Below are 15,949 nucleotides of genomic sequence, written 5' to 3' on the forward strand. Positions count from 1 at the left end.
GCAATGCCGGATCCTTAACCCACTGAGCAAGGCCAGAGATTGAACCCGCATCCTCATGGATCCTAGTCGGATTCATTTCCTCTGTGCCACGACATGAACTCCCTGTTTTAGTTTTTAAAAAGATGATCAGGGAGTTCCCGTCGTGGCGCAGTGGTTAACGAATCCGACTAGGAACCATGAGGTTGCGGGTTCGGTCCCTGCCCTTGCTCAATGGGTTGAGGATCCGGCGTTGCCGTGAGCTGTGGTGTAGGTTGCAGACGCGGCTCGGATCCTGCGTTGCTGTGGCTCTGGCGTAGGCCGGTGGCTACAGCTCCGATTCAACCCCTAGCCTGGGAACCTCCATATGCCGCAGGAGCGGCCCAAGAAATAGCAACGACAACAACAACAACAACAACAACAAAAGACAAAAAGACAAAAGACAAAAAAAAAAGATGATCAGACAGGTCCAAAAGGTCAAAATATATGAGAGATACTAGAGCCAGAAATGATCCCCCCAGCCAGACTTCCTAATATGCAACTAGACTCTTGATTTCAGATTTTCACTTAAATATGGAATCACAGGATAGGAATGCAAAGAAAATGTGGGCAGCTCCTCTCAGCAATAAAACCAGAGTCATTTTATTTTAACCTTCCTACCTAAGATGCTTTGCACAATAAAGCCAAAAGGTAAATTACGTCCTCCCATCTAGAGCTAATTAAGGAGAACAGTAAAGCAAAGAAGTGTCTCCCTTTGAACGAATAGGATTTTAGCCAAATGAAAAAAGAAATCACTGTCCAACCCCCAGAAGAGAAGACAGCTCTCCTGACCAGGAAGTACAATCAAGCCAGCACCCAGCCCAGTCCCAGAAGTATGTAAAAGGATCTCTTAAGAGCACCTAAGCTTCATTTATAAGAGTTAAAGGACATTGCCCTTAAGCTTGAGGCAGTAAAACTCTTGCCACATGGCCAAATAGGCTGCTTTTTCTCTCAGTTACAGTTGAAGAATTACTCTGTGGACCCGTGAAATGGTTTTTTACAGGAAAATGCTGACCATACACAAAGTGTTGAAATAAATATTAAAGATTTCAACACTGTTGCAGGTGCCCTGACCAATCCTAACACTCAGACCTCTGAGGCTAACCCCAGAAAGACAGGACGCCTTAACACCATCCAGCTGGACACTTCAGCAATCCCTGCAGCTTCTTGATTCATACTTCCCATACAGTATACTAAAATTCCACAAACAGAGTAGTTTCTAATTTTGGGGGTAGGGAAACATTTCAAATGTTTATCTTTACTGAACAGTGAGTGTAGGAGTTCCCTGGTGGCCTCGTGGTAAAAGACCTAGCATTGTCACAGCTATGGCTTGGGTTCCATCCCTGGCCCAGGAAATTTCCACATGCCATGGGCATGGCAAAAAATAAAAATAAAAAGTCGTGAATGTAAGTCAATAAATCATACTGCTGTATAGTCAATAAATCATACTGCTATGTTTTTGTGAATGTTATGAAGGATATTTCTGAACTCTACACATCTCTGGATTCACCCACCATATTCTAATTCAGTGGTACCCAATCAGGGCGATTTTGCCCCCAGGGGACACATAGTTAATATAGAAAGGTTTATGCTACTGGCCTTTAGGAAAGAGAAGCTAGAAATGATCCTAATACACATGATGACCCACAACAAAGGATTATCTGGCCCAAGATTTCAACAGTGCCCAAGTTGCAAAACCCTGCTCTAATACAAAAGCTGCCTCATTTCCTGTTTCTACCCCATAACCTGAGGAAAATCCAAAAGTTTTCACTACTTCCAGTTCCTGATGCTGCAAACAAAAAATGCCTTCTTCCCTGGTTAAACTGTCTTTCTCCATTAATACAGAATTCCAAGTGCCAAGTCACAAAATCAACATGCCTTTTCCCCTAATCAAGATAGCCCATTCAGGAGTTCCTGCTGTGGCACAATGGGCTCAGCAGCATCTCTGAGGCACCAGGACACAGGTCTGATCCCTGTCCCAGCACAGTGTGTTAAAGGATCCGGCATTGCTGCAGCTAGGTCACAACTGCTGCTTGGACCTGACCCCTGCCCCAGGAACTCAATATACCACAGGGAGGCCAAAAATGGGGGCGGGAGGGGGGGAAATAGTGCATTCAGTTCTCTTGTGGTACAGCAGGTTAAGGACCCAGCATTGCCACTGCGTGGTACAGTTCAATCCGTGGCCCAGGAACTTCCATGCGCCACAAGTGTAGCCAAAAAGTAAAAAGAAAAAAGAGCCCATTCAGACAGCTCTAGCAATAATCTTCCCCTGGAACCCTGACTCAAACTACAGCCATACTGACTGAGGCTCATTCTCTCAAAACGTCTTTTCCTTAACTCTCCTTTCCTAGTTAGGACAGTAAGGCAAAAGGAAGATGATGAAAGAAGGAAGATTTTACTAAGGGAGGCTCTCAAATACAACTGCCATGTCCAGGCTGCAAAGAAGAACACAAAAATGACTGCTCTCCATCCTTATTTCTTCTATACTATGCACGTCCTACAGCATCAATCAGATAATACATCCTATCACAGTATCTCCAGCACTTAAGTGAATGCAAAGTACATTAAAAAAATGAAAGGAGGAGTTCCCTTCATGGCGCAGCAGAAACGAATCCGAATAGGAACCATGAGGTTGCGGGTTCAATCCCTAGCCTCGCTCAGTGGGTTAATGACCCGGCGTTGCCCTGAGCTGTGGTGTAGGTTGCAGACTCAGCTTGGATCTGGCGTTGCTGTGGTTGTGGTATAGGCTGGTGGCTACAGCTCTGATTAGACCCCTAGCCTGGGAACCTCCATATGCCACGGGTGCAGCCCTAGAAAAGACAAAAAGACAAAAAAAGAAAAAAGAAAGGAAACATCTGTTGAAACCATAGATTGAATAAATGAATAAATCTATCTTTTCTGTCAGTGCTCATCTAGCTTACTCATCCAATAACAGTTGTGGGTTTTGCTCCTACCATTCTCATTCTTTAATTTCACTGGAGTTGACTTACAATGTTGTTTTAGTTTCAGGTGTATAGCAAAGTGAATCAGTTACATATATGTATATATAAATATACTTATATATATATAAAATGGATATACATATCCATGTTTCCCCATGTAAGCTATTACATACTATTGAATAGTTTTCCCTGTTTTCTTTTTTTTTTTCTTTTTGTTTCTTTTTCTTTTTTTAGAGCCACACCCATGGCATATGGAAGTTCCCAGGCTAGGGGTCGAAGCGGAGCTGTAGCCACTGGCCTACGGAACAGTCACAGCAACGCAGGATAGGATCCGAGCCGCATCTGCGACCTACACCACAGCTGACCTACACCAAAGCTCACAGCAACACCAGATCCTTAACCCACTGAGTTAGGCCAGAGATTGAATGTGTGTCCTCAAGGATGCCAGTCAGATTTTCTGCTGAGCCACCATGGGAACTCCTCCCTGTTCATTCTTCAGAGATAAATTGTATCTACAGGGAAGAAAGGCTTCAAATCTTGATGTATTTTAAACAACTGTCCCATGCAGAAAATAAGGCTTAGAAACAGGGAGTTATGATTTAACTAAACACTACAGTTACATAGCAGGTTTTAAAATATTTGGTGATTAAATAAAGGAACTACATACCAACAATCTCAGCTAGGTTTTCTGCCACAGCTCTGGTCATTTCACTGTCAGAGGACTGGAAATACATCTAAAATTGCAGAGGAGTTCCCATCGTTACTCAGTGGTTAAGGAATCCAACTAGGAACCATGAGGTTGCAGGTTCGATCCCTGGCCTCACTCAGTGGGTTAAAGATCTGGCATTGTCATGAGCTGTGGTGTAGGTCGCAGATGCAGCTCGGATCTGGCATTGCTGTGGCTCTGGTGTAGGCCTGCAGCTACAGCTCCGATTCGACCTCTAGCCTGGGGAACCTCCACATGCCATAGGTGCAGCCCTAGAAAAGACAAAAAAAAAAAAGAAAAGAAAAGAAAAGAAAAAGAACTCTCATGTTGCGCTCCTATGTTCATTGCACTATACACAATAGCCAAGATATGGAAACAACCTAAATGACCATCAACAGATGAATAAATTAAGATATGGTACATGTATACAAGAGAATACTACTCAGCCATAAAAAAGGACAAAATAATGCCTTTTGCAGCAACATGGATGCAACTAGAGAGTCTCTCTTTTTTTTGCTTTTTAGGGCTGCACCCACAGCATATGGAGATTTCCAGGCTAAGGGTAAAATCAGAGCTACAGCTGCCAGCCTACGCCACAGTTCATGGCAACACTGGATCCTTAATCCACTGAGCGAGGCCAGGGATTGAACCCAAAACCTCATGGTTCCTAGTTGGATGTGTTTCCACTGTGACACAATGGGAACTCCTAGATATTCTTTTTGAGTGAAGTTAAGTCAGAAAGAGAAAGACAAATACCATATGATATCAATTATATGTGGAATCTAAAATATGGCACAGGGAATTCCTGTTGTTGCTCAGTGGTAACGAACCCAACTAATATCCATGAGGACACAGGTTTGATCCCTGGCCCTGCTCAGTGGGTTAAGGATCTGGCATTGCCATGAGCTGCAGCATAGATCACAGAGGCAGCTCGGATCTGGTGTTGCTATAGCTATTGTGTAGGGTGGCAGCTGCAGCTCCAATTCAACGCATAGCCTGGGAACTTTCAGATGCCATGGATGTGGCCCTAAAAAGACAAAAAGTAAAAAAATAAAATATGGCACAAATGAACCTATCTACAAAACAGAAACAGATTTACTGACATGGAGAACAGACTTGTGGTTGCCAGGGAGAGAGGGCAGGGAGTGGGATGGATGGGGAGTTTGGCATTAGCAGATGCAAAACTATTACATTTAGAATGGATAAGCAATGAGGGAGGTCCTACTGTATAGTACAGAGAACTATAACCAATCTCTTGGGATAGCCCATGATGGAAGATAATATAAGAAAATGAATGGGTATATCTATATAGGTATATATATATATGACTGGGTCACTTTGTTATCATTACTTTTTTCGTTTTTTGGGGCCGCACCCGAGGCATAGGGAAGTTCCCAGGCTAGGGTGAAATCAGAGCTACAGCTGCCAGCCTACACCACAGCCATAGCAATGCCAAATCAGAGCCTCGCCTACAACCTACACCACAAATCACAGCAATGCTGAATCTTTAATCCAATGAGTGAGGCCAGGGATCCATCCTGTGTCCTCTTGGATACTTAGTGGGGTTCGTTACTGCTGAGCCACAATGGGAACTCCCGGGTCGCTTTGCTATACAGCAGAAATTGACACAACATTGTAAATCAGCCATATTTTAATAAAAAATAAATAATAAGAACCCTCATGTTTTAGCTTTTAATGACTACGTGGTAAAATATTTGGTAATAGTTTCAGTATGTAAAATGCCCTTAATTATTCTCTATAACTAGGAGAAAGACAAATACCACGTAACATAATAACACAATGCAACTTTCACTGCCAGTGACCCAATCCAAGAACAATCTCCAGAGCTCTTCAAAGAGCAATTTTTTTTGTTTTGCACAACTTTATAAATTTGAAAATTATGCAGACCAACAAGCTGCTGAAAAATGGTCTCTCTGACCCATGTACCACAATGCTGAGAATGTATTAGCCTTGGCTTACGATGTATATGAGAACATCCATATCCCATACGATGTATATGAGAACATCCATATCCCAAAAAACGAGCCAGGAAGCTTATTTGCCCCAGGAAATACTTAAAGGATTTTATACTTCAGCCTATGCCCTAGGAAATAAAAATTTTGGCAGAGTTCCCATCGTGGCTCAGTGGTAACAACCCAACTAGGATCCATGAGGATGCAGATTCAATCCCTGGCCTTGCACAGTGGGTTAAGGATCAGGCATTGCCATGAGCTGCAGTGTATGTAGGTCACAGATGGGGCTCGGATCTGGCGTTGCTGGGGCTGTGGCGTAGGCAGGAGGCTGTAGCTCCAATTTGACCCCTAGGCTGGGAACTTCCATATGCCCCACCTGCAGCCCTAAAAAACAAAAAAAAATTAGCATTACTGCCTCACTGTACATATGTCACACAAGGCCAAACATCATACCAGTTATTGGACTAACTTCCACACTAACTTCTAGAAAAGAAAATAGCAGACCTCTTCAGAGGTGATAAGGTCAACAGCAGCAAGACACAATAACCCTAATAAGCGTTGCTTCTCTAGGCAACACCTGATTCCAGAACCGCAAGACTGCAAGATGAGCCTCTCAGGGCATTCTAAATTTCTGACTGCCTCTGAGGTCAGCCCCACATAGTTCTCTCTACACCTCAAAATTTTTTTTTTTTCCTTTACAGAGATGCTTAAAAAAAGAAAGAAGTCAATATTAAGAAATCCAGCTCTCATAGAAAAATGCATCCATTTTACAAAAAGACCATCAAGTGTTTACTTCATTCAGCTTTCTGATCAGTCACATAACAAATGAAGCCATAGCTATGGACATTCTCAAAATCAACTTCTATCTCTCTTAATGAGTCCAAAGAAATAAAAGTAGTCCTTCCTTTTCCTTCATTATTTTAACCTCCAACAGGGAAAATCAATTTACTATTCTGTCAGGCCCCAATTTAGGTAAACAAAGGTTGAAGAACAGGAAACTTAAAAACCAGTGTCAAATCAACCATATCAGAAAGCAACTCAAAGGAACCAACCAATCAAACAGAGGAGCAAGAAAGAGCAATGACATTGAACTTATTTTTATTGTTTCCAGAACATCAACTCCGATAGCCCCAGTGAAAAGAGCAAGATGCTTTCTTAACAGTGATGATGCCAGAGTTCCTGCCCTGGAACAGCAGTTAATAAATTCGACTGGGAACCATGAGGTTGTGGGTTCGATCTCTGGCCTTGCTCAGTGGGTTAAGAATCCAGCATTGCTGTGAGCTGTGGTGTAGGCTGCAGACGCAATTCGGATCCCACGTTGCTGTGGCCCTGGCGCAGGCCAGCGGCTACGGCTCCGATTCGACCCCTAGCCTGGGAACCTCCATATGCCGCAAAAAGACAAAAAAAAAAAAAAAAAAAAACAAAACAGTGATGACGCCACTATCACATAATCATATATGTCTACCTGTTCCTATCCTGGACTTTTAATCTAGGAATCGACAATTCAGGTGGAAATATTGTAAAGATTATTTAAATGTTAGGCTTAAGCAGTTTTCAAGATAGTCCAAATGACCTCAATACCTCATCTCTCAAAATATAAAATCCTGTGGCCAACTCACTTTGATCCAAAGTGCCTTGGGGGTACAGTACACATAGTCCATCATTGAATGCTATAGTAGAAATTTCCTGGAGTTATCAGGTGGGAGAATGAAAATCTAAACATATGACTTTGCACAGAAGAGGCGGAAAGCTTACCCTTCTCCAAGAAGGGTAATAAGAGAGATGATGTCTTTTACATACTGAAGAGTAAGTCATATGATAGCTAACTCTCCTCATTAGTTGGTTCTACAGAAGGTAAACCCTCCAGTCTCCCATGTCAACTAACAGGCTTCCCACCGGGACTTATCCTTAGACTAGAATCACCAGTGAGGACCAAGCCACTCTCACTTTAAAAATTAGTCCCTATCCCAACAGACAAATCCCACTCAATTGAATCTTCCCCACTCCCTCTTCTTCCACCTCCCAGAATCCACTCTTCTTCACCTCACAAGTTCACCTGCTCAGGTGCTCTGCAATACAGAAACTGTTATACTTTAGAATTATATTTAATATTCGTATATATATGAATATATATATATATAAAGCAGGATCCCAAAAAGCCACTTTTATGCCACAAAAGATCCCAAGTCTTCCTGGCGGTTCTCTATACTGAGAGAATCGCATCACTTGTATTGAAAGTGTAGTCCTGCTGGTGGATGACTGAGTTTGCTTTTCTATGACCTCTAGCTCAGGGGGAAAAATCCAGACAGTGAGACAGAGATGCTCTGGAGGGGGAAATTGGGATCAGTGAGTCAACTGCAGTGACTACTTCCAGGTGACAAATTAAGTTTACAAAAAAAAGGTAGAACGAAAGGACCCTCAGCCCACATGGTTAGCAGAATCCCAGCCTCCCCAGAAGGTCTCAGAAAATGAAACCAAATCTGATTAAAATGGACATTTCAAAACAACAAGAGACGCAGCAGCAAACGCACAGCTGCCATTTCCCGGCCACTTCCTGCGGGAGGCTTGGGGGAGGGGCTGTTTGTGTACAGATGGAGGTGGAAGCTATCCCCCCACCCACCCACCCCCCGCCGCCGCATCGCCCCCCGAAGGATGCAAATCTCTCACGCCAATAAATCCTACAAAGGATGACTGCTGCTGGCACTGCCTTCCCCTGAAAATTGGGAACACCAGGAAAGAAAGGGATGATGCGGGATCATCTCTTCTGCCACGGAAATGGGGATCCCCTTAGGGAGGGATCTCCCTTGGAAAGGGCTCCCTCTTTATTCTTCCCTCCACCACCTAAATCCAGCTCAAATCCGGACGCCTCAGCACCGGCCCTATCGACCCCCATTCCTGGAGTAGGGGATTCTCCCGAGATTCGAGGGCCCCAAGCCAGGCACAGCTCCTCTCCAGCAAGGCCTTCTCCTGCTCGCCATGCTCAAGTGATCGTGCACCCACCCCCCACCCCGCCAAGCAGACACCCCGAGAGCCCTGGAAACCCCTTCTACCTTCCACTCACCGTTGCCAAAACGCCCCAATCCCCACAAACGGAGTGTTTAACCCGTCCAGGGAACCCCCCTCATCTACCCTTCGCACTCGGGCAATCCCCACCCCATCCGAGGAGGTGGAGCCCCTCCCGGGGATTCCACCCCGAGTCCCCCCACAGGAGTCATCTCCACCAGTCAGGCGGCTTCTCCGCCTCCTCCTTGCCGCCGCCGTCGCCGGGAGCCTCCACAGCTCCTCCTGCGCCTGCCGCACCATCCCTGATCTTCTGCAGACCCGCCAGCCCCCCTCTCCTCCCAGCCTCCTGGGCAGGGAGACCCCCGCCTGGAGCTGGATCCTAACTGGAAATAAGAGTCAGCGTCTCGCCGCCGCCGCCCGTCCTCCCCCACCCCCCCACCCCCGCCCCATACACCAGCAAAGCTCTAGGCGGCTCTGGAGCCTTGGTTCCCTGAGGGAAGCCTCCTATGAAAGCGGGCTCCCTCCCCTCAGGCCCCCAGCCACAGACCCAACAGACCTGAGGCAGCGGCGTCCAGCCAGGCTCGGGGCTTGTCTCTCCCCGGGGGACCGGCGGTTCACATGGCCGCGCTCCGGGCGCCAGGAGGGGAGGGGAACGCGGGGGAGGGGGTCTGGGGTCCGGGAGGGGGAGGGGGACGCGGCTCAACCGCGGGGCCCGAGCGGAGCCAACATGGCCGGCGGGGGAGGAGTGAGCCGAAGCCGGAGGGGGCGGGGAAGCTGCGGCCGAGAGTGAGCGAGCAGCGAGCCGCCCTCCGCTTCAGCCACCGGGTCCTAGCGCCTGCCATCCTGGCTCTCCCGGCCTCGGATCTGGGTCCTAGCGCCGCGGTGTCCCTCTAAACCACAGGGAAGCTCCCTCTGCTCTGTGTCTCATTGTGGGCGGTAGTCCTGCATCACACTGAGCAAACTGAAAGGCGTGCCCTGATCCCAGGGTTATCCTAAAAGACTAGACCAAATTTCTAGGACCGAGGCATGTACCACTCCCCTAAAGGGGGTGGGGTGGGGGGAGAGACCTTTTCAGGGACAGTGATTTCCCAGGCTAGGTAGTGGAAAAGTGGAAGTGTAGAAGTGGAATGGTTAGTCAGGAAAGTTCAATCCCGGTAAGAGGTAGAAAAAAAAAGCAAGATCCTGCTGCATCTACTGCCCACTCACCTCTGTCCTGTGGGGGCAGCCTGGTCCTGCCTGGATCACCAAGTTCCCGGAGACATCTGCAGGGCCCTGGGGGTCAGGGAGATTCCTGTGCGTAGAAAAAGGAAGCTTGGCTCCCAGACCAGACAGGGAAGGCAGGAGCCTACCCTATACCTAGTCAGAGGGACAGGGGAGGAGCAGGAAAACTGACCAGCAAATAAGGTGCCTCAAATGTCCACTTATTCTATAATTTCAGTACTTTTCCAGATAGGGCTATGTAACTGTGTGAAATCTTCTGAGAAGACGAAAGAGGAGTTCCTGTTGTGGTGCAGCAGAAACGAACCCAACTAGTATCCCTGAGGATGCGGGTTTGATCCCTGGCCTCGCTCAGTGGGTCGGGGATCCTGTGTTGCCATGAGCTGTGGTGTAGGTCACAGACACAGCTCCTATTCAGCCCTTAGTCTGGAAACCTCATATCCTGCAAGTGCAGGCCTAAAAAGCAAAAAAGAAAAAGAAAAGGAAAAAAAATCTAGCAGAGGACTAGAGTTTAGCTATCACCTAAAATGTTGATTGCAAGGGCCCATAATGGAGAACAATATCTCCATGTGATGTTAGAATTTAGAGAATTTCTAGTTCTCCTCGTTTGGGCAGATGAAGAAATTATGGCCCGAAGAGATTAACCAACTTGTTCAAGGTCAAACCGTGGATAAAATGTGGCTAGAAACCAGGTTTCCTTTTCTTGCAACTCAATAGACTTTGCAGACTTCAAGATAATTCCTATTCAATTCATTGCAATGCAGTTCTACAAACAATTGCCTAACTGTGCAAAACTCAGCTGAATATTCTGGAAGAGGAACAGAGTGGGGGTGATGAAACTCTAGCAGGTTGGGGGGAGTCAACAAATACCTTTTCCTCTGGGATTCTGGGGAAGATCTGAAAACTGGGTGGGGCCAGAGTAAGGCAGGGCCAAATACATCAGTCTAGACTGGATTTCCTTACTGCACAGAGGAGTGAGTTCTTCCTGAGTTTTGGGGACATACTTCCCTCCCTACTACAAATGACTCAGAGAAGCTTAAGAAGGAAGTGAGCTTCAGCAAAGCCTCAAAGTGTGTGGGTCAGAGAGACAGGGGTTAAGAGGGTTAGTAAGGTTTCTCTCCCTCTCCTAAGAAAAGTAGATTTCCAGTGGGAAGGAGTGGAGAGGAAGAAATCCTCCTCCATGACTCAAAAACAAATTTATAGAGTCACCTTGGAGAAAAAATAATGATCCTCAACAGCCTACTGACCTCAAGTCCCTGAATTAACAGGAGCCACACTCAGTGTAGAGGGGTCCTTCCTTTTGCAGAAAGCAGGGATTCAGCAAACTTCTAAAGGAATGCCTCCCTTCATCCCCAAAATAAAGGCAGGTGAAGAAGAGATCTTAGGGCATGAAATTGGCTTCCTACAGAGCCAATAGAAAGAGCTAGGTATCTTTTTTTTCTCTCTCTTCCCTTTTCCAGGGCAGCTGAGGGAGAATCTTCCTATCTCCCGCCCCCAACCATAAGGCTGGCCAGTCAGAGGCGGGCGGCAGGGGAGGAGCCTGCGCCAGTCAGACGGGTGTAGCCACGCCCCTTCCCCCACCACCACACACCCACACACACCCACCCGCTGGCTCCACTCCGCTCCGGAAGAGCCGGTTACTCCTGTGCCCCACTGACTGCCCCCACCCCTTCCGAGCCCCAGGCCTAGTCTCCAGGGCAACCCCTAGGACTACCCCAGCCAGGAGCTGCTAAAAAGAGGGATGTTGGATAGGAGAGGGCCACCTGGGATTAGAAAAGAAAATGGGGCAGGATCCATTCTATCCTATCTGGTGCAAAAAGATTACAATCACCTTCCTCCTTGAATGAGATCTCCCATCCCATCTAATCAGGGGTCTTCCCTGCTTTTTGAGGAAAGTTGAGGGTGGGGTGTCAGTATGCCAACAGCTGGGTGTTTACTTCCTGCCAGAAGCCACCCCAGCAGCAGCTGTACCTCTCCCCCATCCAGACGACAGAGGGCAGACTGACCCACCCCCTATGTCCCAAACATTCCTCAATCCCATCAGATGTGGCCAATCAACCACCTCATCTCCCTTTAGGAAGCTACTAGAAAGAGGAAGGGGCAAATAGTCATTTTTTTCAGCAACTTGTGAGAGGGGTACCTAGGGAATACGCTGAACCTCTCTCAAGCCAGGCCAGTGGGTGGGTAATAAAGAGAATAGGGAGGGAGAAATTAGCACCTGCTCCCCCTTTCTCACCCTTCCTGTGTTCCTGCTGCACCACCCTGACTCTGGGGTCAGCTGCCACAGTGTGGTGTAGCCAGATGGCTGGGACTGGGAGGGGGAAGAGACAGAAAGGGAGAGACAGGGGATTCGTTTGCATCCCTCTGCTCCCTCCCTCTCCTGGTCCAGGTACTCCTGGAATTCAACTCCAAACACCACTGCTGACCACCCTCTCCTCCCCCCAGCTCCCTCCCAGCCTGTGAAACATGACTCAGAAGTCTGAAGCAAATTCAAACACCCTGTCCCCTCATTCTGGAGTGTCTGATGTTGGAGGTAGTGAGGAATGACAGCACAAGAAGAAAAGGGGCAGAGCCATGGTCTTAGCTGGACTTGGAGGGAGGGGGATAATTATTAAAGACCTCCCTTGCCCTCAATGGCTGAAGGGTTCTTGGTGTTAAGAGGTTCTAGTTGGAAGATGGTCCTCAACCCTGTGACCATTCCAACTTGTCCCCCTTCCCTCTCAGTTTGATGCAAAACAGTCTCCTTCCCTTCTGTATTTTGGGGAGGCCAGATTCTCTTATAACACAGAAGGACCATAATCTGTACTCTTCTCTCCAAAATGGTATATGTCCCATTCCCCCCACTTCCCCATGCAGCAGTCTCCTTTCATATCCTCCATGGTGGTCTCAAGGAGAGGACAGTGAAAACCCTAATTTCCTTAGGACTCCTTTTGCAACTGAATAAAGAAGGCTGGGTTTCCCAGGCCTTCGCCCACCACCCCAACACCCTTAGAGACTTAGCCCTAGCCCCTAACCCAGTATCCCCCAAAAGCCCCTTAAGCCCAGAATCACAAGATTCTGGGTGCAACCCCACCTCCATTCTCTGACTCTGGGGCAGGAACATTCCTAGGTTGGGCAGGCCTGCCCCAAGTCCAAGAGAGCCTTTCCCACCTGAGCTATTTGACGGGGTGCTGCGGTCGGGCACCCCTAAAGTCCTAAAGATGGGGTGGGATGAGGGCTACAGAAAAGCTTCAGATGGGAGTTAGTTGAACTTGAAGGGCTCAGCGGAGCCGGGCCTGAAAGTGACTCCACTCTATAACCCCCCCACCCCCCTCCTTTAATACAGGGACGGAAAGGAGTTAGGGTGGCGGTTATTCCCCCTCCCATTGGAGGTTAGGATGGCGTGGGAAAGCGATGGTTCCAGAGGGAGGAGGAGAAACCCAGACCGCGGGAGATTTTTCTGGCGAGGAAGACGCGGGGGAGGGGGAGATCCTAGGTCCAGAGTAGGAGGGGTACCCTGGAGAGATTGGCCGAGAGGCGTGAGAAGCCTCCGGATTCCGGTCGCAGAGGACAGGAGAGAAATGGGTGAGTAGATAGTGCGGGGGAGAGAGGAAGGGCAGCTCCCGCAGGGGGAGGGTCAGATCCTGCGTCCAGGGCAGCGGGGATCCCGGGGAAGGGGACCGCAGGGGCGGCCCGCCCAGGGACTCCAGGACCGGTCGTAGGTGCCAGGCCTCACCTGGAGCAGGGCCGGGCGGCGGCGGCGGCGGCGGCGGCGCAGGTGGCCGAGCCGGGCGGCGGCGGCGCCTCCTCCCCCAGCCCTGGGCCGGCCGCGGCGGAGCGGGAGGTGGGGGGGGAGCACTTAAAGGGGCAGGAGCTACTGGGGTAAGGACGAACGCTCCGATAGGGCTGTCGCGAAGAATCCTCTGGGGGAGGGGACGCTGGTGGCGTCTCCTAGGGGCCAGAACCAGGAAGGATCCCAGATGGAGGAAGAGAACAGATCCCAGGAAGAAGAGACAGAAACTTGGGTGGTGAAGTGGGGGAGGGTGGTGGGTCCGAACTGGAGGACTTGGGAGAGCTCCGCCTGCGCTCCGGGGGCACTGGCAAAGATCTCTTCACAAAGGAGGGCATGAAAGACAGTGAGAGTCACAAGGACTCCCGAGGAGTGAAGGTGCCAAAGAGGGAACTCGAGGCCGAGCCTGCTGGGGGTAACAGCGGCCCTACCAGGTGCACAGGTTCCCTGTTTCAGCTCCTCACCGACCCAATCTCTTCAGCGGTGGAAAGACACAGCCTCTTTCCTCAAGCTCGGCCCAAGTTTAAAAGTCTCTGGAATCAGGAAGCCACGAGAGCAAAGACCTCCTAGGCCTCCTAGGCCTTTCAATGTCAGTCCTCCCTCTCTGAGTCTTCTCAGTGACTGGAGCAAGGGGGACCGCCAACAGCAGCCCTAGTGAGGCTGATGTAGAACTGTGAGAATTGTGCTTTCTGAATTCTAGTTCAGCTTTCCCCCAACCACCACCACCCTTGCAGCAACCTCTGGGGCAACAGGAAGCAGCTGCTCAGTGCAGCCCCCACCTGGTGGTGGGTCAGGGTGGGGGAGGAAAGAAGACAGGGACTTAAAAAGCCCAGGAGAAAATGGGGGAAGATACACCTTTAAAAAATCTTCCAATGAGACCAAAAGTAGGCTTTACTTTTTTTAGGGGGGAGCAGCAGTGAGTGTAAAATAGTGGGAGGCTCAAGGAGCTGGGGAAATGGGGGTGAGGTGGGAAAGCCCCCACCTAAGGTGCAGTCTCAGGTTCTTCCCTGGAGCTGGAGCTTTCCAACGTTCGTGGTCGGCAGCCTCATCAGCTGAGCCCTGTGCCCCTATAGTCTGGCGTCTCCTCCTTCACCCCTCAAAAGAGCAAAGGTTAGGCCCCACCCCTGCTGAGTCAGCCAGGGAGGGAGGTAGGCATCCCTCAGGCCTTCCCCGAGGGGGGCCGGTCTTCATACTTACCCATGTCAGGCTGGCTGGGCTTCAGGGCTGGGACCACCTAGCTCCTCACCGTCCTTGATTCCCCCTTCACGTGAAGGCTGGTGTTAGATCCTCCCAAACTGTGAGCTGGGAACCAGCACGAATCAAAAAGCCAATGTATGCTTCCTGCGAACCACAGCCTGAACTGCTGTAGGGTGATGTCCCTGTGTGACAGACTGGGGTGGGGAGGGAGGAGGGAAGGGCGGGGCTTTCTCTGGGTGGAGAGGGAGGAGGCGGTGAGGACGGGGCAGAACCAGGAGAAATATGGAGGAAGGTTAGATCTGTGTTGACACTCCAGTGGCATGCTACAAGAAGAGACCGATGAAGGAGGAAGGAAATAAACAGTTGCAGGTAGTGAGAGGAAGAAGTTTCTGGATGAATGCTGAGAGATGTAAATGTGGGGGTGGAGGGATAGAAATGACCTTTAGGGTCGTAGTTCCCAGGTCTGCATCTGGATAACAAGGGAAAGTGGAGCAAAAAGGGCCGGCCCTGGGGGCTCCTGCACCAGCTTCTTACCCCACTTCAGTCTTGACCCAGAGGATGTGTGCCCCCACCCCATAACTCAGCATTTCCCCAAATTCAGGATTTTCTGGGAGCAAACTACCAGGCACAGGCAGCTCAGGGGCTCCACCTTCCGTCCAGATCACGACACAGAAGAGACTGGTGCCAAGGACGTCATAGGCAGATGGGAGGAAACTTATAGAGGCCCCTACTCCACCCCTGGCTCCTCTCCCAAGGCCCCTCCCCAACCTTCAGCCCCCGGGGGCCTCTGAATTGGGATGTTTGTCCTACCCGGCTCCTAATCAACTTGAATGCCTCAGGGTGGAGCTTATAGATTCAGGCTCCTCCTCAGGACAAAAGCCCCAGCCGGTTTGTAAACAGTCATTAGCTAAGAACCACATCCCTGCAAATGGCCTTCAAGGATTTCAAAATGGTGAGATGAGAGTTTGTGCAGAGCCTCTAGCCCTACCACCAGAGGGCAGGATATGGGTCTGGGCCCAGAAAATATTTCAGGAGCACCAAATCCGACCTAGTACTTGTTTGAAACTGGGTGTGCCTTTGAGTAATTCTTATAATCCTGCACCTTTCGGTTGGCTAAAGTGAAGGG

The 15,949-nt window shown here is 49.2% G+C and overlaps 1 protein-coding gene across 14 annotated transcripts in view; it reads right to left on the reverse strand.

The window, feature by feature from the left end:
• BAZ2A (bromodomain adjacent to zinc finger domain 2A) overlaps positions 1 to 15,023 on the reverse strand; it is a 50,507-nt gene extending 35,484 nt beyond the window's left edge. For 4 of the 14 annotated variants that reach the window (XM_021092884.1, XM_005663890.3, XM_021092886.1 and 1 more), the window contains exons 1-2: positions 14,824 to 15,023; positions 9,846 to 9,930 (exon numbers count right to left, since the gene is read on the reverse strand). Coding sequence is in view for 3 of the 14 variants with exons in the window: in XM_001927752.7 (XP_001927787.6) it covers positions 14,824 to 14,827 (4 nt within the window). In the remaining 11 variants the exon portion in view is untranslated. Of the gene's footprint in view, positions 1 to 8,697; positions 9,029 to 9,195; positions 9,444 to 9,845; positions 9,931 to 13,572; positions 13,642 to 14,823 lie in introns of those variants that run through there. The other 10 variants (XM_001927752.7, XM_021092883.1, XM_021092887.1 and 7 more) reach the window with 7 other exon arrangements.

The sequence above is a fragment of the Sus scrofa genome, chromosome 5 (genome assembly GCF_000003025.6).
Source record: "Sus scrofa isolate TJ Tabasco breed Duroc chromosome 5, Sscrofa11.1, whole genome shotgun sequence".
In the NCBI taxonomy this organism is placed as follows: Eukaryota; Metazoa; Chordata; class Mammalia; order Artiodactyla; family Suidae; genus Sus; species Sus scrofa.